At 56.4% G+C, this 20,429-nt stretch overlaps 1 protein-coding gene across 6 annotated transcripts in view; it reads right to left on the minus strand.

Annotated features, from left to right (window-relative positions):
* Positions 1–4,326: 4,326 nt before the first annotated feature.
* The window catches only part of ZMIZ1 (zinc finger MIZ-type containing 1), a 171,653-nt gene continuing 155,550 nt past the window's right edge, over positions 4,327–20,429 (minus strand). For 5 of the 6 annotated variants that reach the window (XM_043476403.1, XM_043476404.1, XM_043476402.1 and 2 more), the window contains 9 exons: positions 19,386–19,596; positions 18,148–18,253; positions 17,093–17,253; positions 15,614–15,681; positions 15,242–15,310; positions 14,516–14,760; positions 13,102–13,268; positions 9,443–9,700; positions 4,327–8,006 (listed from right to left, as the gene is read on the minus strand). In XM_043476403.1, the coding sequence (XP_043332338.1) occupies positions 7,899–8,006; positions 9,443–9,700; positions 13,102–13,268; positions 14,516–14,760; positions 15,242–15,310; positions 15,614–15,681; positions 17,093–17,253; positions 18,148–18,253; positions 19,386–19,596 (1,393 nt within the window). In that variant the 3' untranslated portion in view covers positions 4,327–7,898. The remainder of the gene's footprint in view (positions 8,007–9,442; positions 9,701–13,101; positions 13,269–14,515; positions 14,761–15,241; positions 15,311–15,613; positions 15,682–17,092; positions 17,254–18,147; positions 18,254–19,385; positions 19,597–20,429) is intronic. The other variant, XM_043476405.1, reaches the window with a different exon arrangement.

Raw genomic sequence — 20,429 nt, forward strand, 5'->3', positions numbered from 1 at the left:
TTGGTTTTTTGGTGGCTCTTCTGTACTGGACACTCCCTGGCATCTGATAAAATGTGCTCTGTGGATCCTCACATGTCCCCCAGTCTCATAGGTCTAACCACATACCTCTTTACCAGTTCTCCCATCTCAGATAGGCCATTCTTGCTCTTCCCAGTCCATGATTACTCTTTCCAGTGCATGGCCAGGACACATCAGGAGCACTGAAGACCCAGAAGAGGGGATTATCATGCAATCCAAGACAAGCGAGTTTCAAAGCAGAAGCAGCAATTATCAAAGGTAGCCGTGAGGTCCAGTCTCCAGACCAGTGAGCTAAGCCATTTGCCCCTGCCTATGAGCACTTGTACATCTTTTCCTTAGTGACCTCTCTCCATGCAGAATAGACGACCAGGAGCACTGCCTGAACCTCTGCTCATTGGAAGAATGCTCTCTCACTGTAATCTCTTGGCCCTTTAAGAGGGGCTACAGTGCAGGCTCTGCCCACATGGGATTTGCACCCACATATCAAGTGGCCTCATCTGTGAACCGTGCTTAGGAATCTTCCTTGTCGCCAGCTGGTTATAGAGCACCCTCCAGGTAGCAATAAATAACTGCCAAGGGGAAAGCATTGGAGCACCATCCTCATTTCGTGTCTTGAGGGGTCTCACTTCTTCCCTATCAGGGACCTGACTTTGGTGTAGGAGAATGGCCTAGATGGCCTTTCTGAGGTTCTGCTGCTCTAACGATGAAGTCCTTGCCTCATCTCACTCTGTCTGGTCCCCAGCTGCAGAGAATAAGTTCAGTGCTTCTTGACAACAGTTTCTGTGGACTCTCACACTTGGTTTTGAACGGCTGATGGAGAGATCTGAGACTATTCTTTCCTTTCTTCAATGAATCAGTGACACGTTGCAATAGCCACTCAATTCCATAGTCTTAATAGTTACTCTTTCCACCTACCGTTCAAATTCGAGAGACATTGCAACAGCTGGCACAACCCCCACACCCGTGTGCCATCCCAGTGCGCCACAGGGCAAGACGATGGGAGTAGCAGATACACAGCTGCCACCAGCAGTGGGACCTCATTCACATCTAGTCAGTGACCGCCTCCAGCGTCCTATTCCCAAAGTCTGCCTCCCAGGTCCCCTCCTGCACCCACTGTCTTAGTCCTGTTCCCTAGGAGCAGAGCCTGAGACAGGCCTTCAGATTCCCATGGTTAACTGAGGGAGTATTCTCAGGAGAAACCTACAAAGGAGAGAGTGAGGGCGAAAAGAAGGAGAAAGAGCAGAAGAAATATCTGGCCTCATGTGAAGTCCAGCCCTGACCGGACCCAGAGAGGATGCTGACCACACTGCAATAAAGGCTGTCATTAGGTGGCTTTTAGTAATGTCTTTGAATGCGGAATCCTTGGCAGGGGTGTACGTGTGTGTGTGTGGGGGGGGGGGTGACCTTCCAGGCAAGGAGGTCCCTGTCTGCTGAGGACAACTGTCCTGTGAAGAGAGAATTGCTGGCAGCCAACACCCTCCGCACCCTTAGGGATGGGTGCCAGCCAGAGAAGGGGAGCTCGACAGACCTCTACTGCTCTTAGTGACCATGGAACCTGTGAAGACAATGATGACGGCAGGGTAGGGGACTTCAGGAGTACCAAAGACCCAGAAGAGGGGATTGTCATGGAATCCAAGGGAAAGGAGTTGCAAGGCAGAAGTGACAACTGTCAAAAGCAGCCATGAGGTCCAGTCTCCAAAAGGGGAGCAGACTTGAGAAAACAAGGGGTCATAGGCGAGCTTGTGAGAGAAGTTTCAGAGAACGTCAGAGACGTTGGCTGCATGGTGTCAAGGATGACGAGCGATCAAGGAAAGATTGAGAAGTCTGCGTGAGAAGGAGCAGAGAGGCTGGACAGCCAAGGGTAGGCGTGAGACTGTTAGACCCAGAGCCTTAAGCTCCAGGCCTGGGGAAGGGAGTGGGGGAGGGTCCGGGAAGGGGTTGAAATCCTTCCCAGAAGGGATGGAGGTGACAGTTTCAGAGGCTGAGGAGGGACTGGTCCTGACTGGGGAAGGAACACCACATCCTCTGGGCCTGGGCGGAAAAAGATAAGTCTGGGGGAGGATGAACACAGGTTAGTGGGTGGGGGAAAGTTAGTGGGGGTCTATATGAGAGTGGGGTAGCCTGCTAAGCAAGGTGGGCATGGTGTAGCAGGAAGCTGGAGCTGAAGAAGAGAGAAATTGGGGTAGGTAGGAGTCCCTGCCCTGAGGTCTCAGGGAAGCAGATCCTAATTTTTCTCTGAAGTTACATGTGGGGCTGAATAACTTTCCCTGCCAGCACTCCATGGCCTTATGTGGAGGGACAGTCATTGAGTAGAGGGTGGGGGCTCTGCAGGGTGGGTTGGGAAGAATGGAAACCCAAGATGACCCATGGGCTGAAGGACATGCTGAAGATGTGTGAGGGGAGAGGAAGCAGAGGGTAGAGAGCGGTATAGCAGGAGGCTGAGTTCCAAGCTGCTCTGAGGGAGGCCCTTCCTGGGATTTTCCCATGGGCTTCTCTCACTCTAGGCCCACAGAAGGAAGTAGGCAGTCTTAGGAGGAGCTAGAGGGGTGGGGTGGGCAGGTCTCCATGCAGCCTTGCTAGGCGGTCACCTGACTATATTAAGCTGTATCCCTGGCTTCAGGCTCCGAAGCTAGAACGGCAGGAAGGTTTGCTTTTTATCTTAAAGTTAGGGGAGCATACCGCCCTGCCTCTCCCTCCCCCCACCCCCCGCCCACTTCCTGCCTTTAAGGCAATGGCATTTAAACTTTTTGTTTTTAACCACAACCCACAAGTAAGAATTAATTTTACAACATGATTCAGCAGTCACAGACACACAATTGCAACAGAAGTTTCATGATACAATCGGCACCCTCACTTTGTAAGGGTGCTGTTTGTGTTTTCTATTTCATTCTCATCTATTTCTTTAAAGAGTGCTTGTCACAGCCCACCAAAATGATTTCTTGAGCCACTGACAGGGCCATGGGAAAGCTCTGCCCCGGGGCAGTGGGGAACTGGGGGCCCCTTTGGGAAGCTGTAGTTGATGTTACTCATCCCTCTTCCAAGAGTGTAAGTTCTCAGAGAAAACGCCTCTTGCCAGCAGCAGGCAGTGGCCACAGGATTCCAGGTTTAATGTAAATTCTCCTCCTCCCCTCCCCTTCCATCTCCCTCCAAGAAAAGAAGCTGGTCACCATGGAGAAGGCCTGGAGGGAGGGGACTTCCTGGCCCCCAGTTCTCCATGGGCAGTTCTATGGCTGATGATAACCCTGCACACATCCTCCTGGCTCACTCTGGCACACACACACCTGCTCACATGCAGACCTGTGCTCTCTCCTGACATACATCCCCCCCGACACACACACTCCAGGGGATATACTTTGGGGTGCCTACCAGACCCCACTTCCTTCTTTGGACTCGCCCTCACACTGTCTCTGTGGAGGAAAAGCCACAACAGCCAAATTCTAGTCTGTCCTATTTTCTGAGGCCAGAGCTGAGGGAAGAGGGGAACTCCTCTGATGCTGGGCTCTGAGAATCAGATTCACTTCCCCGAAGTTCAGGAGAAGAGACAGGAAGGGAAGTCAGTTGTGTGTCTGAGGCTGTAAGGACAGTTTAATAGAAACAGGACCTGGGCAGCGGCTGTAGCAAAGAAGCTTATGTAAGTTGCAATCATGAGCAAGAGAAGACTCAAGGTCCCCCTTAAAGGTGACGGGGGTGAAGGTGCTGAGAAGTGGGGTGGCCAGAGAGAGGTGGTCAGCGGGACAGCAGCTGTAACATGATGAGATTCCTGTTCCGAAGCCCAGAGAATCCACCAGGGGCTTGCTGCCAGAGCCCAGATAGCACTGCATAGCCTTTGAGTCACACTGGGTCTGCATCCCAGCAACCCGGACAGGGCCTGGCGCCATTCAGGGTCCCCTTCCTGCTGGCCAGGCCATCCCTCCACCAGAACCAGGGGCTGCTGGAGACCTGGAAGTGAGACCACTGGACTATGCACATAAATCTGGGTGAGGTTCCAGGTTCTCTGCAGGGACCCCTGTGTCAGGGGCTCCTCCGACTTAACACCTGACTGCGTAGTTTTTGTTTGTTTTGTTTTGCAGGGTGATCGGGCAGGGGTGGCGGTTGATAAAGCAAAACCAGCAAACACCCAAACCACTCCTTAACATTCACAAAATCGCTAGTTCGCCAAACCTTCGTTTTTGTCCATTTATTTAGAAAAAAAAAAAAATTAACATGGGCAAATGAGATACCTCAGTGTTACAACAGAGTATAGAAATGTCTAGCAATAGTCAAATAATTTGATCTTTAAATACAAAATAACCACATGAACACCTAATATACAGGTTTCATCTGAATACATATTTATTAGATAAATATTAGAGGCTGTCACATCATCTAACTACATACAGTTTTGCAAGACTAGAAATCACAATTAGTTTTCTGACCAGTTTAAAGTATGAAATGATTGCATTGTACAGAGATGTACAAAGACGATGACGGTCGCTGTGGGGTTACTTCAGGCTGCACGGTGGGTGTGTGTTCATGTGTGTGTGTGTCAATCACCTGCGATCATGATATCAAAAATTATACAAAGTATGAATTTGGTTACAATTTTCTTCTGAAATCCCCGTTTCTTTTCATTATTTCCATAGCACCCTAAAAATACACAGGTGGCAGGACTAGTACACTGAAGCTAAATAGTACATGTAGGTAAAATAAAAACAAAAACGGAACAAAAAAATTCCTTTCCACACAGAGTCAGAGTATATTACATGATGAGACGGATGCGGAGAGAGACCTCACAGACGCTAACAGACAGGATCTAGTTTTTTTTCCACATTAAGATGGAGTTCCAAGCCTTTTTGTGTTGTTTTGTTCCGTAAAATAAAAACAATACACATTCCAAGGGAAATGAATGCGTCTGTTAACATGTCTCTATTTCTCATTTACATATGTACACATGTCCCTTGAGTGGCTGCTGCCCACGTCGCCCTGTCTGGCTGGGTGAGGCAGACGTGGAGCTCTCTGGGGGTTCAGGGCTTCCATTAGGGAGAAAGTATTAGTTCCTTAAAAAATAAAAATGGCTACAGGAACATGATCCATGGGTAAAGCTTCAAACCAAGAAGATGGGGTGATTGCTTGTACTTGGGCCTTCCCGCCTGCCTGCTGGCGCCCTGTCCATCCCGTGGAGTGGAGGCAGCAACGTGCCCGTGGCCTGGGTGGATGCTTGTCGTGGAGAAGTGGCTTGCTGAGGCATCGTTTTCGCTGAGGTTACGTATGGCTCCAAGTAGTCATCTGAAAGGGTCAGGGAAGCATCTCCCCAGAGTTCAGAACCGCCCTTGCTTGGGGAAGCCGTCGTCACCTGAATGTGTCACCAACTAGGGCTCGTTTCAGCCCCGGACGCTTTGATGCCCACCCCCCTGCCCCCACCCCACCAACCCGCCTCCAAAATCGCTCTGGAAGAGTATGTGCCCAGAACGCAGGCTGCAGGCACCGCAGGGCTGGAAAGCTCTTTGCTGAACTTGCTGGTGGAGGCTTGCTTGAGAGGGGACCCAGGAAATCCTCCTCAGGGTGCTGAGCCCACGGCTTACTCAAGAGACGGATGAGGGAGGTGCCCGGAGCCTGGGTTGTGGGCAGTAGGTCGACCCTCTGTGCTAGAAAGCTGTGGGTAGGTTGGTGAGCAGAGTGGGGACACCCTGATAACAACCAGAACACACCCAGGCCTTTTTGAGACAGTCTTGCAAGGCAGGAAGCGGGAAATTCTAAGGCAGGCATCTATAGGTCTGTCTGGGGTGGGGCATCCCCAGATGGCCTGACACAGCTGGGGCTAAGGGTCACTGGTGGGAGACGGCCACATGCCACCTGGTGTCATGTGTCCCCACCAGCCAACTGGGGATGGCTCCCAACAGCGGGTAGCCTGGTCTTCGTCTAACTCACGGTACAGCCACCCATGCTTTTCGTCCCTTCATCTGTACAAATGGCCCTGGTTGCTTTTTTGTTTTTGTTTGTTGTTTTTTTTTTTAAAAAAAGGGACTCGGTCTTTGTCGTTGAGTCAAGGTATTTTAAAAACACCAGCAAAGGCTATAACCAGGTCATGAAAATGTTGAATATTATCAAAGACAATACTAAAATATTCACAAAGATATTTACAAAAGCAATTCTTAAAATAATTGATTTGCATACAGAACACCACGCTGTTTGAAAAAACCTCAACAACGGGACAAAGGAAAAGGGGTGGGGGAGGGACAATGGCAGCTTTCCTACAGAAAACTTTGTGCCGGGCCGTCTGGTTCGGTGACCGGAAGTCAACAGCTCCGGCCAACATTCCGGTCAAATCCAGAGGAGTGCTGGGTGTCCCCCGGCCAACAGAGAGGGAGACAGAGGCTGAGAACATAGACAGTGGAAGGGGGAGCAAGTGAAGGCCCCGGGCAGCAGCAGGTGAGGGGCACGACAAATTTACAGAGGAGATCCAAGCGATCCAAGCGACCCAACCGCCCAGCATCACAGGCCACGTGGCTCGGGGAAGCACAGGGGAGCCTGGAACAAAACGGACGCACAGTAAGCTACCCGGGGCACTCTGAGAGAGCGGTTGGCTGGATGGAGCAAAGCACAGAGGGAAAACCAGAGGCTGCTTCTGCTGGGGTAGGAGTGTGGGGTAAGCTTGCAAGAGCAGGGGGACACGAAGCGAGGGAGAGGCTGGCGGCCGAGAGCTGGGGCTAAGACAGCCACAGAAACACACCATGCGATGCTTGATCCTGGCACACGCGGCGCTGGACTGGGCTGCAGCCCGGGGCAGCCTGGAGCACAGACCAGACGGACAGAGGAGCCGGAGAGCGAGCGATGCCCGGGGGTCCTGCTGAGCCCTTGCATCCCCTGCCTTTCCGCCACCCACCTTGCCGTCCGGGCGGACACAGGGGCCCTGGGACACAGGGACGTGGGCGTCCCATGTAGCAGTCTCAGAGAGGTGGGGGAGGGGGAGCAGAGGACGGAAACAGAACACATGGGGAGAAATGGTTCGCTTGCTGTCCAAGTCCAACGTTCCTCTTCTCCAAGTGACTTCGTAGCTTTGTTGCGGTCGTTTAAAAACAAGGAGAGGCTTGGAGCAAAACTGTAAGTTGCTGATTCTACTGGACTCCAACTTTGACTGGTGGCCCCCCCTCCCTCCAACTAAGGGCACAACAATTTCAGCTGGGTTCTTTCTCTGTAGCCCCGTCCCCCCAAGGCTGGGCCCTGGCCTGAGTCAGTGGTTCCAGGGCCATCCTGGCTTTGAGAGGCCCTGACTTGCTTTTCCACCCATCCCCGAGCAAGAGGGTGAATGGCTCACCCTCTCCCAAACACAGAATCTTGTCTTTTTTCTCTGCTTTCTGAGACTGTTCATAGGGTATCCTGGCTTAGAGGTCTGGGGTCAAAGCGATAACCTTGGCCCCTGAGAGTTCTCTTGCCCAGAGGTTTGTGCTTTTCTGTGGGGGGCGGTGGTGGTGGTGGTGGGCAGGCCGTTCTCACTGCCGCCAGCTGCCGCTGCTCCTCCAGGGCTCAGGGCCGCCGGGGTCTGGGGGGCTCTCTCTCAGGTTCACAGTCACTTGGAGGTGGCTCTGGGCCAGGAAGCAGGGAAGCTGGGTTACAGTTTAGAAACTGGAAGGATCTGGGGGGCACTGGAGGGTCATCTGGAAGCCGCCATCAGCGTGCGCCCCCTCTCTGGGCTGCTGCCCCGTCTCGAGGGTCATCTTCAGGGCCTGCTCTGGGCGTGGGCTCCAGACCCGCACCGCCTTCACAGCGCACCCTCCTGCCTCTCGGCTCTGCAGGCCGCAGAAGGGGCGGTCCGAGGGCTCGGGCTCCCAGCGGGGAAGTGTGGGGGGCGGGCGGGGAAGGAGGCCGAGTGGGGAGGGGTGGCCCCGATGTAGGGGTGGGCTTCAGTTGTTCTCAAAGAGAGACAGGAGGTCATCGTTACTATTGCTCGGCAGGTCGGGGGGATCCAGGTACGAGAGGAGCTCGTCGGGGTTTGTGAGTTCTGGAAGGAGCTGGAAGAGAAGTACAGAAGTCCAGTTGAGGTGTCGGCCGAGGGCTGGGCCAGCCAGGGCGAGGAAGGCAGGGCATCCCCAGGCCTGTTCGCTTGCCCTCGACCTGTCTCCTGGGGTCCTGGCCCAAACAGGGGAAACTAAGTGCTGGTGGTCCCCAGATACACCCAGGCCACCATGCTGGTCCAGAGCACACCGTCTGGACAGTGGGGCCCGCAGTCCACCAGCTGGGGAGGCTTCTCAATGAAGAGTATTCCTTAGACTTGCCACAAGCAACTGGGGGTCCCTTGGGCCTCTCAGCAAAAACCAAGTGGATTTGCATGAAAGGCTGGGTGGTCTGTTTGGATCCCACCGCCCCACACCTCACCCAAGAACTCCTGGCTCCTTGCTGAGACCGTGGCTGGCTGGCAGACCAACCCTACCCTCTCCTGTGAGGTCCTTGGAATCTTCTGATCTCATGGGGGACCCTCATCAATCTAAAAGCACCTGCCCTGGCCTGGTCTGGGGAGGACAGTCAGATAAGAACTCAAGATGGCCAAAAAGCCGAGTGAGCCCCATTCACTACAGAGACCAAGGGTGACTCCTGCTGGGGCTGGGGCGGGAGGGAAAGGAGTGATGGAGGAGAGGGCGGGCCTCCTGTCTGGGAATGTAGAGTCTAGGGATGAGGGGTGGGAGGGGCAAGTGCTGTGTCCCTCTCCCTGGCGTCCCTGCCCAGCTACCCAGCACCCATCACCCAGTGTCCCCCTGCCCCACCTTCCAGACCATTCAGTTCTCAACGTTGGGGGTGGGGGTCGGTGATCCCTAAGTCTCAGCTGCCACTTCCATCTCAGTCACCACCACCCCCAGTGTGACCCGAGGCCAACTCTCTGGCACCCCACACAGGGGCCTCTCACAGTGAGCGATGGAGTGAGCAGAAGCACAGGGCATGGACCACACACAGACTAGAAACTGCAGACAGACAGACAGACACCAGCGACACAGACAGACGGACCCTGTCCCTCCAGCCCCTCCCCGGCCTCGGGGCCAGAAAGTGTGGCAGACGCAGAGATGGCAAGCCGATGTGGGGGAAGGGGAAGGCGGGGACGGGTGGGGACCCTCTCGGGCTGCCTCCAGGACCAGCCCAGAGGGACTCTATGGGGGCCTGGGCGAGGCGGGGCAGGGCCGGCCTGCGGGACTGTGGGTGGGGGGGGGTGGGCAGGGCCAGCAGAGAGGGGGAGGGGACGCGGGACCCTAGGAGGGGGCTGGCCCGCTGTGGGGTTCCCTGGTCCTGGAGCCAGGGTAGGCAGGTTGGTGGGGCCCACCCTCCGGCCGCCCACCCCTCCTCACAGCTATACCTCCTCCACCCCGGGCCTCGGGCCCTCAACACCCGCCCCTGCTCTCGGACAGGTCCCGGCGCCAGGCCTAGCCCCAGGCCAAGGCATGTGGTGACCCCAACTTACATCCAGCGAAGGCTCCGGCATGTCAGATGCTCCCTGCGCTCCGGCCTGACCCTCTAAGGCTGAGGAGGGGTTAAAGGTCAGGTCGCTGTGTGGATGGTTGCCGGGAGCGGCCTGTGGCGGTTGCCGGGGAGGCTGGGAAGGAGGAGGAGGAGCCCCACTGTGATGTAATGGAGGCCCTGACTGGCTGCTGGGGTGTGGGACGTGCAAACCTTGTTGTATGGAGGGATGGGGCTGGTCAGAACTGCCAGCGTGTGGCATCTGTGGAGGAGGAGAGAGCAGGAAAAAGAGAGGTGAGGTGACGAGGTACAGCGACGAGACGCCTGGAGAAATGAAAACCAAACCAAACCAGGAAAATAACAAACCCCCAAAACAAAGCCACCCCTCTACAAAGCTGAATGCTTTTTTTTTCTCTCTCTGCAGAGAAACAAACAAACAAAAATCCTCCCCCCGAAACCGCCCGTCAGGGAGGCTGAGGCCATGTGGGGCTGGGAGGGAGGCGGCCAAGGGCTCTGATGAGCGGAGACACTGAGATCTCGGGGTCCAGGCAGGCCCCTGGGAGCCTCTCTGCCTCCCTGGCCTGGACACCAGCACAATGAACAACAGCAAGGGCAGGATGGAGAAGCGAAATGGGCATGTTTCCAGGGGGCAGGGAGGTGGGCAGGAGCGCTGCTGGCGGCGTGGTGCAGGCCCGAGCTGGGCTGGCGGAGAGCAGACACGGACGACAGCATGGGGCAGGCGTGCAGCTTGGGGCGGGGGTCTGCGCCCCCACGTGGGCCCTGGGCTGGGGGTAGCGCTGGGCACACAGACTCTGGTGGCAGCCAGGGCTTCAGTGCGAGCTCTGCCTGCTGTCCCAGGTAGGATGTAATTGAGCCCATGGCAAAGGAGCAAACCTGGGGCTTCCTAACCCTGCCTGCTGGCCACCCACTGGGCATCCATGGGCATGCTTCTCTCATAGACAGCCTAAGGGCCCACGCCCCACCCCATGCGCAACCGGGGCTGTGGGTGGGCAGGGGACACGTGAGTGAGTGAGTGAGAGTTGAACTTCCCCTGTTGGTCTGTTTGCTGCCTCAAACAGTCCTGCCTTCAGAGCTCAGATCTCAGAGTGAAAGGCTGAGTCCAGGTCCTGGCCCCATTTCCGGCATTCCCCAAGTGACCCCCACCCCAGCCCCAGCCCCAATGCCCCTCACACTCTGCTAGCACAGGGAGCTCTCTGACGGGCCAGGCTGCTCACTTGGAATGGGCAGCCAGGCGGCCACATGTCTCTGTGGTCTTTTGGTACCCTCCTCCCCGCCCCGTCTTCTGGGCCACACAGAAACATTGACACTTCCTTCGTGGGTTTGCAAACAGCAGCCACACCGTCCTGATCTCCAGAGAACCCAGTTCCTCTTCCCGTTTCTCCTAAAAGTTGTTTCCCGGGCCTTGCTGTGGGCCAGCCTCTGCCCACAGCTCAGGTGGCCCCCTCCAAGCACTGCCCCTACAGCCTGGAGCCCTGAGAACAGGCGATGTCCACATGACCTTAAGGTTGGTGATCCTGGGGGAACATGTGTGGGATGCAAATGAAGTAAGAAGGCCCAGGAGGGGCTGGAGGGACGGCCATCATGGCTGTCAGTGTGAGGCCAGCCTGTGACTCCTCCCCACGCCTGCAGTGCTCCATGGTGACCACTCTGGGAAGCAGGGGGCCAGAGGGCGCTTTACACACCTGAAGCAGCCCAGCCCCAGACAGACAGTCCCCTGGATCTGCTGATACAGCTGCCCTCCTTGGCCCTGACATCTTGCTGGAATTATCGCAGGGCCTGGAGGGGTGGGTGCTCTCTGGGGCTGCCGACACACCCGTCAACCTCCCACTTGGCGCAGGAGAGCCCTTGGGTGAATGAGTGCCTGCTTGGGGCCCTCCCACTGTGCACTGGGAATCCTTCCTGGCCTCGTGCTCAGCCGGGTGAGGCTGCTCTGGTTGAGCAGGTGTGGGGGGTTGGTCGACCTGTGACTGCACCCCACCGTCTTGTGCATCTGTACTTCTGGGTCTAGTTTCACCATCTAACCTAAGCCCAGAAACGGGTGAGGATGGTGCATATTTGAGAAGCATCCTGGGGGGCTGTGAAGTCAACTCACAGGCAGCAGAGCTGACAAGGCAGGAGAGAGTCTTGTTGGACAGGGGAAGGAAACACTGCCCCCACTGCCATGTCTGAGTGTTGGGAATTGTGAGGACTCAGAAGGTGCCATGTGAATATGGGGTCAGGGGGAGATCTGGGTGACTCCTGGGCATGCAATGCTGAGATCCTGGGGAGCAGGGCCAGGGAAGGGGGCCAGGAGAAAGGCTCCCAGAAATCAGAAGCCCCACAGGGCAAAAAGCAACTTACAAAAACATGGCCGAAGGCCTGTGAAAGCAGCTATTTCTGATATGGCATTCTGGGCTCCTGCGGGCAAGTTGCTACAGTGCCCCTTACTCAGAGTCCTTCTGGTTAGGAGTCGGTCCTGCTGAGATTAGTGGCTCTGGTGTATAGGACAATCCCCTGGCCCAGTAGCAGAACCAATTCCATGTCAAGTGTGGGGAACACAGTACAATCCAGAGGCCCCTTCCTTCGAGGCTACGCCGTGGAGAAAGCAGAGCTTGGAGAGATGTCTTCAGGTGCAGGCCCAACCCCACTGCCGGGTGTTGACGAGACTCCCTGGCCCCTTCTCTCTGGCAGCTGTGACCCAGAACCTACTGCCAGGCCCTCCGTGACTGCCCCTTGGCTAAGATGAGAGACACAAAGAATAATCGAGGCCTCAGTCTTCAGCTCCTGGGCCTCGGCTTTCCCAAACACCAACTGTGCTTCCTCCATCCAGGCACCACCAGAACTTCTGCTCCATGAGCACGAGGCCTGTGTCTGTCTTGCTTGCGACTGATAAAAGGCACAGCCGGGAGGTCAGGCTCAGAACATGTCCGCTAGATCAAGTGGAATCATCCAGCACTGCCTAGATGAGAACCTGGAAGGTGGTCAGACCTCCACCACTGCTGTTGGGGCCACAGGAAGAGAAGGCACTGGACGGCACGGGGCACCTCACCCAAAGGGGCTTTCTCAGTGATAGAGTGTGTGTTAATATGTGAAACAGGATGAGAAGTGAATCCTCTTGGGATAAGTAGATGTCCTCACGTTTCTTTTTGCAGAATGAGGGGATCAGACTCTCAGGGAGTAAAGTGCCTGGGTTTGGGACAAAATTCTAGATGGCTAGATGGAGCTATGAGTCAGTGTAAGAGTGTGTGTAAGGGGGGACGGCGTGTATGTGTGTATGTGTGTGTGTGCACGTGTGTAGGATGTGTGCCATGTGTATGGCAGTGTGTGGGCCCGCGTGCAGGGTGTGTGCAGGCATCAGCACGTGTACATATGTATGCAGTATGTATGTGTAGCTAAGAGCCTGAAGTTTCCCCCGTCTGAGTACCTGATGTCCTGGGTGAAACAGCCAAGTCCAGGGATGCTGTTGGGCCATGACCCAGCTTTGGTTAGGCCCCCAATTCCCTCCTGAGTCCCCAGACTCAACTCTCCGCCCTCCCCTTTGCCTGGGAGGGAACCAGGCAAACATCAGAAAGGTCCAGGGGAGCCCTCTGTCCCAAATAGCCCCATACTAGGGCTGGGGGCACCGGGGAGGTGGAGGGTCATGGGCAAGGAAAAGGTACTCACAGTCTCCTGCATGGGGTGACTGAGGGGCTTCTCGAGGGTGGCCATGTTGTTGGGCATGTCCGGGGGGTGGGAGAGCTGGGGGGGCCCGTGCATGAAGTCATTCATGGACGTCCCGCCGGGGTTCCCGTGGGGGAAGTCAAAATTGCCATGGCCTTGGTAGTTGTTTCCTGGGGATAAAACCAGATGGGGAGGGGTGTTATCCATAGGGAAAATTCCCTGCCCAGGGAATCAGAGTGTGGAAACGAAGAACCCAGGCCCAAACCCCTGCAAGGCTAGGGTCGGCTCTGGCAGCTCAGACCTCCAGGCTGTATGGTGGGGCCCAGGGTGGCCTTTTCCTGCGGGCCTTTGCACCCCTGGGTGTCTGCTGGTCTACAGCTACAAGCAGGACCAGCATAGGCGGACAGGGTGGGCGGGACTCCTGTTGGCAGAGGGTCCTAGAATGAGGCCCAAGTCTGAACTCTCTGCAGGCTCTGCAGAGCTAGCCCCCAGACCTGTTCCCCTACAGCCACCACATGCCTGCCTTTCAACACTGGGACGAACCAGGCCCAGAGCAGGCGGCCAGAATCTGCCCAGTAAACAAAGAAGCCGTGCTAGATTCGAGAGTCCACCCTGAGAAGCCAGCCATCTGGCCCCCAAGCCGCTGCTCCCTCCACCGTGTGGAGGTGGTGAGAGCTCAGAGGATCAGCATGCTGGAAAGCTGGGCCCCTCAGTATGCTGTGGGACTCTGGCTAGGTAGGCTAACCTCTCTGGGAATCTGATCATCTGGAGCCCCGGGACCTAAGGGCAGGGATTCTGTGGGGCGCTGACATCCCCAGACTTCTGGGGGGCAGGGAGGGTACTCTCTGGGAACCGAGGGCAGTGCAGTGCAGCTGGGTCTGGGTGGCAAAGAGAGTGAGGGACAATGACGGTGACCTCGGTGGCTGAAGGCTGGTGCTCCAGGCCCCTAGACTCTATCTCTCAGAGGGTGGGAGAGGTGTAGGCACAGCCACAATACATAGAACATCAAAAGGAAACACAGGGGGCCTGGGGAAGGGGCAGGGTGGTGGTAGTGTCTCAAGCAAAGTGGGCTCAGAAGCCCCTGAGATCGGCAGCTGCTGGCCTGGGAGCTCAAGGAGTCAGGAGAGGAGGCTGAGCAGGGTGGGGTACGAGGGGCAGGAGGCTGGCTCATGGAGCAGCGTCTCACGCATGCCTTCCCAACTGGGTACCAACCCACAGGGCTGGATGGAACTAAGCAGTAGGATGGAGAAGGAAGGATGGCACTGCACCCCAAGGCCAGCGGTGGGGTGTTGTTTTTAGGGGTGCAAGTTACCTCTGCCTCTTCATACCACACCTTCCCTGCACCTGCCACCATCACCCCAGAAATCCTGGGCCCCCGCCGTGGCTTCTCCCTCCCTCCTCATCGGCCGTCACCCACCTTGGCTGCTGTAGTCGTTGGAGTTGGTGCTCCCAGGTGGAGGCGGAAGTGGATAGGGGGATGGGCCAGGGCCCAGGGCAGCGATCATCTCCATGACATTGGGCATGATCATCTGGCTGGGACTCATGGTCTTGAACCTCTTGGAAGGGATGCCATCAGGGTCATCTTTAATGTGAAGGTCCGATTTGATGGGCACTGGCCGCCAGCTGCAAGTGGGGTCGATGGTGACCTCTTCAAACTCGGAGCTGGGGGAACAAAGGGGCAGAGCTGGGGTCCTGGGTACCAGGTTGTAGACGCAAGAGCCTCCAGCTTGAATAGACACTGTGATGCTCTCATCCAGGCTCCCTCTGCCCCCATTCCCATCACACTCTGCCTACAACAGAGGTATCGGGGACTTTTACTTCTTTGGAGAGAAGGGGAGACTGAGGCTAGGAAAATCAAGTGGCTGTGCAGCTGGCCCCAAAGCCTGCACTCACGGCATGGCCACCACTGCAGGCACCGTCAGCTTCCTGCTCTGACAGCGTGGTCCTTTCTGCAAAGTTCATTTGCCCCCAGGTAGAGAAGCCCTTAAATTTGCAGAGAAGTGAGGGATGTGGGAAAATGGTCTGCTGGCTCAGAGCGGGAAAAATTATCAGGGGCAACCATGTATACTCACCTCATACCATCAGGGCCCGCATTCCTGTTGCCCCCCCAACCCCCTTCCCCCGCGTGGAGAGGCCTACTTACTGTTGGATGGCATTCAGGATGCCCCACATGTACTGATCCACCTCCAGGCCCTCCAGCAGAGCAGTTTTACTGGAAAAGGAGAGAGGTGGGGATTGGCTTTGGCTGCTGGACCCTAAGGGGTAGAGACACAGCCCACTCCTCCCCACTGTGCCCAAGAGACTCGGCCCCTGCCGCTGGTTACGACTGGGGCACCAACAGGAGAGGGCAGCCTTGCGACAGCTTGGTACAAGGGGACTATGCACTGCCCCTGTAATCTGAGCCCCTCTGCTATGCATTTAGGGCAGGTGGGAGGAGGCTGGACCCCATAGAACAGGCCCCGAGCTCCTCCCATAGCCAGGCAACTGTGCTTATGCCGAGGCAGGAGTCACTTACTTGCACACAGGACACCTCCAGGTCCCTCTCTCGCAGTTCAGCTGCAGGTATGACTCCAAGTCAAAGCACTGCAGAAGCCGGGAGACAAAGACAGATGAGCCCAGGGCCCTCAGAAATCACTTATATGCAACCGGAACTGCCTCTGGGACCCTCATGAAGATGTCCCACCAGGGAGGGAGACAGGTGATGGAGAGACCCGGGGCTGGGGGGCTGGGCGGGGTGATAATCTTCCCTATTTCCTGCTGTGCATACAGCCTATGGGCCACGCTGAGTCCCTGCAACAATGTGCCCAGCCCTCCTCATACCAGCCCCGTGCACCAGATTACCCACGGCCTCCAAGCAGCCTTCCAGTTCCCCTGCGGCCGCCCCTCACCAATCCTGCCCCTCTCACTGGCCGAGCCCACGTGTGGAGGACACGCCCCATCTGGTTCATCAGCATGTATGAGACAAATAAAGGAACCAGACGTCCCCTGCCCCCGTTTTCCCAGGGAAGGAGCTGTTGATGGAGGGGGACCCACTATGAAGCCTTTGGGGCCTGTTGTGAGAGGATGGGGGCTGAGGGTGTGGCTGGCCTGGCCCCAGGGTATCCCCCACCCAATGCATCTCACCCACTAGGGCTGCCTGTGTTTAGCCACCCAAACTGTGACCAGGCACTCAACCCGCCGCCACTTCCTGAGCTCAGGGCAAGGCCTCAGGATGAACCGGGCAGAGGTGCCCCTGCTCTCCGGTTCACACCAGCTATGGTGGCCGAAAAGGCAGTATTTCCAGCTGGCTTGTGACGTCTGCCAGGGCTGGGACTGTCTAAATCCAGTTCTGGAGCCTCTGGGGCTCCAGAAGAGGTCTCTATAATTCTTTCTGGCTCCTTCTGAGAGAGGAAACCAAAAGAAGTGAGTGGATACCTCTCCCATCTGTAGACATCATGACAACTGTCATTATCTGTCATATCCAAAGAGTTCTGTGAGTTGGGCAAGGAAACTGTCCCCACGGCCCAGAGGAGGTACTGAGGCTTAGAGGGGAAGAATGAATTGCTATGATGGTGCATAACCAATGAAGCCTGAATTCCAAATCCCCAGCACTTTCATTTTGGGGGTGGGGGTTCCATCCTCTTATTTCCAACTTTGTTACTAGTCCATCCTCTGAATTGTTCATGTCTCTTAGTTCATAGGGAAGAAGCAGGTCCCACCAGTGAGGTTTACATCCATCCTAACTGCTCAATAAAACCTCATGAGACTTCCTCAAATCCAGAGAAGTTAAGTCCTGACACTTCAACAGCTCATTGGCGATACACAAACCAGATGGACCCAGCTCTGGGTACACAGAGAAGTTGCTTGACGGATACATGATGGCAGGAATGAGTGAGTGAAATCAGCTGCTGATGGCCAGGGCATCCTTCCAGGGTTAGAGACAGCCCTGCTGCCCTGAGCCTACCCCACTGCCATCCCAGCCAGATTCCAGGAGGCTCCTCCCAGGACTGCTCACCTGGACATGCTTGCAATCATGGCCTCGAGCAGGCAGTTGGATGCGCCGGAATGTGATGGGGCACTTCAGAGATACCTTGATGGCTGTCTGCTCCACGCCATCCTCCCCATTGAGGGTCGTGTTGCCCGATGAGGCCGCCACACTGCTGAAATTCCGCTTGACTATAGGGTGGAGGCAGAAGTGGATAAGCAGGACAAGAATGTCCTGTACTTCCCCCACTCCCTCAAGTGACTGATGCACACCCTGGTTCTCCACAACCCCTAACACTGGGAGGTCTCATAAATAGGTGCAGGGCACCTTGGCCTGGGTGAAAGCGAGATCGGCATGTTGGGGGCCCTGGGATACCCAGTACTCTGGAATGACACTCTTCAGTTGATAAGTGTGAAGTGTCCCTGGAGGTGGCCATGCCGTCAGCCCCTCAGTTTCTGCAGTTCATGCCCTACCTTCATTAGGAAGGCAGGACTTTCTGCAAAACCTGCCAAAACAGTCTGGCACTTCACTGATTTTCTGGGTCAGTGGGAGAGCCCCACAGGCACTTTTGCGCTTAGTTCTCCAAGTGTGGAAATGGCCTGGCAGGATTCTAGGGCTCAGAATACGAAGAAGCACATTTGAAGGGGGTGTAGTAGCATACTTCCCACTTCCTGCATGGTGCCCCCTACCCCAAGTGTCTGCTCCTGGGACTCTAAGCCAAGGTCTTTCCTCTCAAGTTGGGCTTGGGCTGTTGAGGTGAGGAGCCCAGTCTGCAACTGACCTCTGTGCTTACCCCACAATGAAGAACCCTCTTCTCCAGTTCCTCCCATCCTTCCAGGTGATCACCTCCAGGGAGCCTGCCCAGACTACCTACACCATGGCATCTTGGTTTAATCTGCCTCATATCCTGTGATAACAGTACTGTGTACTCATCGGATTGTCCCCACAACCCCAGAGGAGGGGCACTGGAAGGGAAGGGGGAGGGCCTCGTGCCAGGGGACCCTCAGGGCCCAGTGGTGTCAGGCTTGAGGGACAGTGCATGCAGAGAGACTGGGGTCTGGTTCCAGCCCCGAGCCCCCACTCACTTTTCGTGATACAGTGCTCCGCAGGCAGGAGCCGCTTCTTGAGGAGGCCTTGCAGCACGGAGCGCACAGAGGGCCGGTGGACCAGCTGCAGCACAAAGAGGTGGGACTGCCAAGAAAAAGCGGAGACTCGTTCCCTGCCATGTGGCCCCCATGCCCACTCACCGTGCCCCAGAGGCTAAACACAGGAAAGGGCCCCACGTCCACAGTGATGCTCTGCTAGGAGAGGGTCCCTGGGACCTGGGAGAGCCCTAAAGGACCAGGATGTGTCTTGGGACCTGTGAGCTGGGGATCCAGACAGGGGTCACTCCCCAGGGACAGTGGGTCTCCACCAAAGCTGACTCTGATGCTCAAATAGCAACCCCCTCCCCTGAAGGTGGTCACAGGCACAAGGCATCAGGATTGGAGCCAAACACTTCCTACCCTTGCACCCTGCTGTTCCCCATCATGCCTACTCCATCCTTCCTGCCACAAGATGTTGTCTTGTCTTCACTCCTCCAGGAAGCCTTCTAGGACTGCCCACCCCAACAAGCCCCCATAAGCTCCTCACTCTGACAGCATCCCTAGTCCTGTGACTCCTATCTCTGGGTGGTCTTAAAGTCCCAACTCTCAGGAGGGCCAGATCAGAGCTCTTTTTTCTCCTCCAGGGAGACCAGCGGGCGGTGGTGAGGGGGAGGTAAACTGCAAATTCCCAAGCAAGACCCAAGTGCCAGGCCCTGATCCTGGGGGATAGGAGCATGGCTTAGATGTGGTCCTAGAGCAGTGAGTCACAGGTCAGGGGACACACACATACACACACACACATACAGAGCTCTAAGCTAGCATTGCTGGATGATCAAGGGAGGGAGTTAACTCCAGACTTGGTGGAGTTGGGTCTGGGGGAAAAGATGATTAGAATATAAACATTTTTTGAAAATGAGGCATGAATGGAGCCTAGCTTTGAGGGAGACACAGGACTTCCCCAGTGGAAGAAGGTGGTGGGCATGGGGGCAGGTGGTGTCTAACAGCTCCAAGAGGAAGTGGAGGGGAGGCTGTGGTGCAAGAGGGGAGAAGGCCAGGCCTTGGGCCAGAGCACAGTGGCCTGAATTTCGTCCCATAGTCCCGGGAGAGTGGGGCGTGAGGACAGCGGCACATTTCTGGGGTACTTCTAAAAGATCACTCCGGGAGCTGTTTGGAGGGGGACCCCAGGCCATGGCTGACCCCACGGGGCGCTGAGGCTCCCCAACCTCCCACACACTCACGCAGCAGCAGGCGGTGACAGTGATCTGGATGGTGTTGCGGCCCGGCTGGCACACGTGCTTGAGGTGCAACGGCTTGTGGGACGTCTTGTTGTCCCCGCGCTCGATGGTGAGGGGCGTGGCGTTCACGCTGACCTGCACCGAGGCTGGCCAGTTGGTGTTCATCTGCCGGTCCTCGTGGTGGTAGCACTTGAACTGCAGCTCCAGGTCCGACCTGGGGGTGGAGCCGAGGCTCAGGGTGGCTCTGCCAGGGGGCTGCCCAGAGCCTCCAGGATGCCTGGCGGGGCCACACACCTCAACCTCATCACAGCCCCCATCAAGTGGCCCAGGACTCCGTCCTCAGCCATGAAGTCTCCCCCGACCACCTCCTCTCTCTCCCTGGACATTCCCACTGCCCAGGCCCCACCTATCAAAACCCACCCCAACAACCCCAGTTCCCCCAGGACTCCCACAACTCTGGCCACTATCTCCCAGCCCCCTGCATGTAAGGACAGAGACAGACGGACAGAAAGGACAGTCACTAACTCAACGAGACCAGCTGGAAGACTGATTATGTCCTAGGCTCCTGTGGAAGAAGCATCCCAGGCCAGGGCCATGTTTGGTCCAGTCTCCCCATTCCCCTCCATGGTGGGCCCCAAGGACACGGCCCTGAAAGAATTCCCACAAACCCAGCAGGGACCACACATGCATGAAAGGTGAGCAGGGCCAGTGGCCAGGGCACAGGAGGTCTCGTGGGCGAGGGTACTCACAGGTAAGGAGGGGTGAGTGAGCAGGGCCCCTGCATGGGCATCTCTCCTGCCTGAGCGTCTGTGCTCCCACGCCCTTATGCTCCCCCTGGCTGTCTCAGGCCTGCTCTGAAGCCTGATCCCCCTGATCAAGGCGATGGGCCAGCTGTGTGTGCAGAGCTGTGTGTGCACAGGTGTGTGTGTGCAGGCAGGCGCTCAGCTCAGACACATCTCATGCCCTCAAGGTGCTCAGCGGGCAGCTGAGTCCTGGCCGAGAAGGGACCGAGGGTGGAGACACCAATGGGTTCTGGTGTCTAAGAGG

The sequence above is a fragment of the Cervus canadensis genome, chromosome 8 (assembly GCF_019320065.1).
Source record: "Cervus canadensis isolate Bull #8, Minnesota chromosome 8, ASM1932006v1, whole genome shotgun sequence".
NCBI lineage: Eukaryota > Metazoa > Chordata > Mammalia > Artiodactyla > Cervidae > Cervus > Cervus canadensis.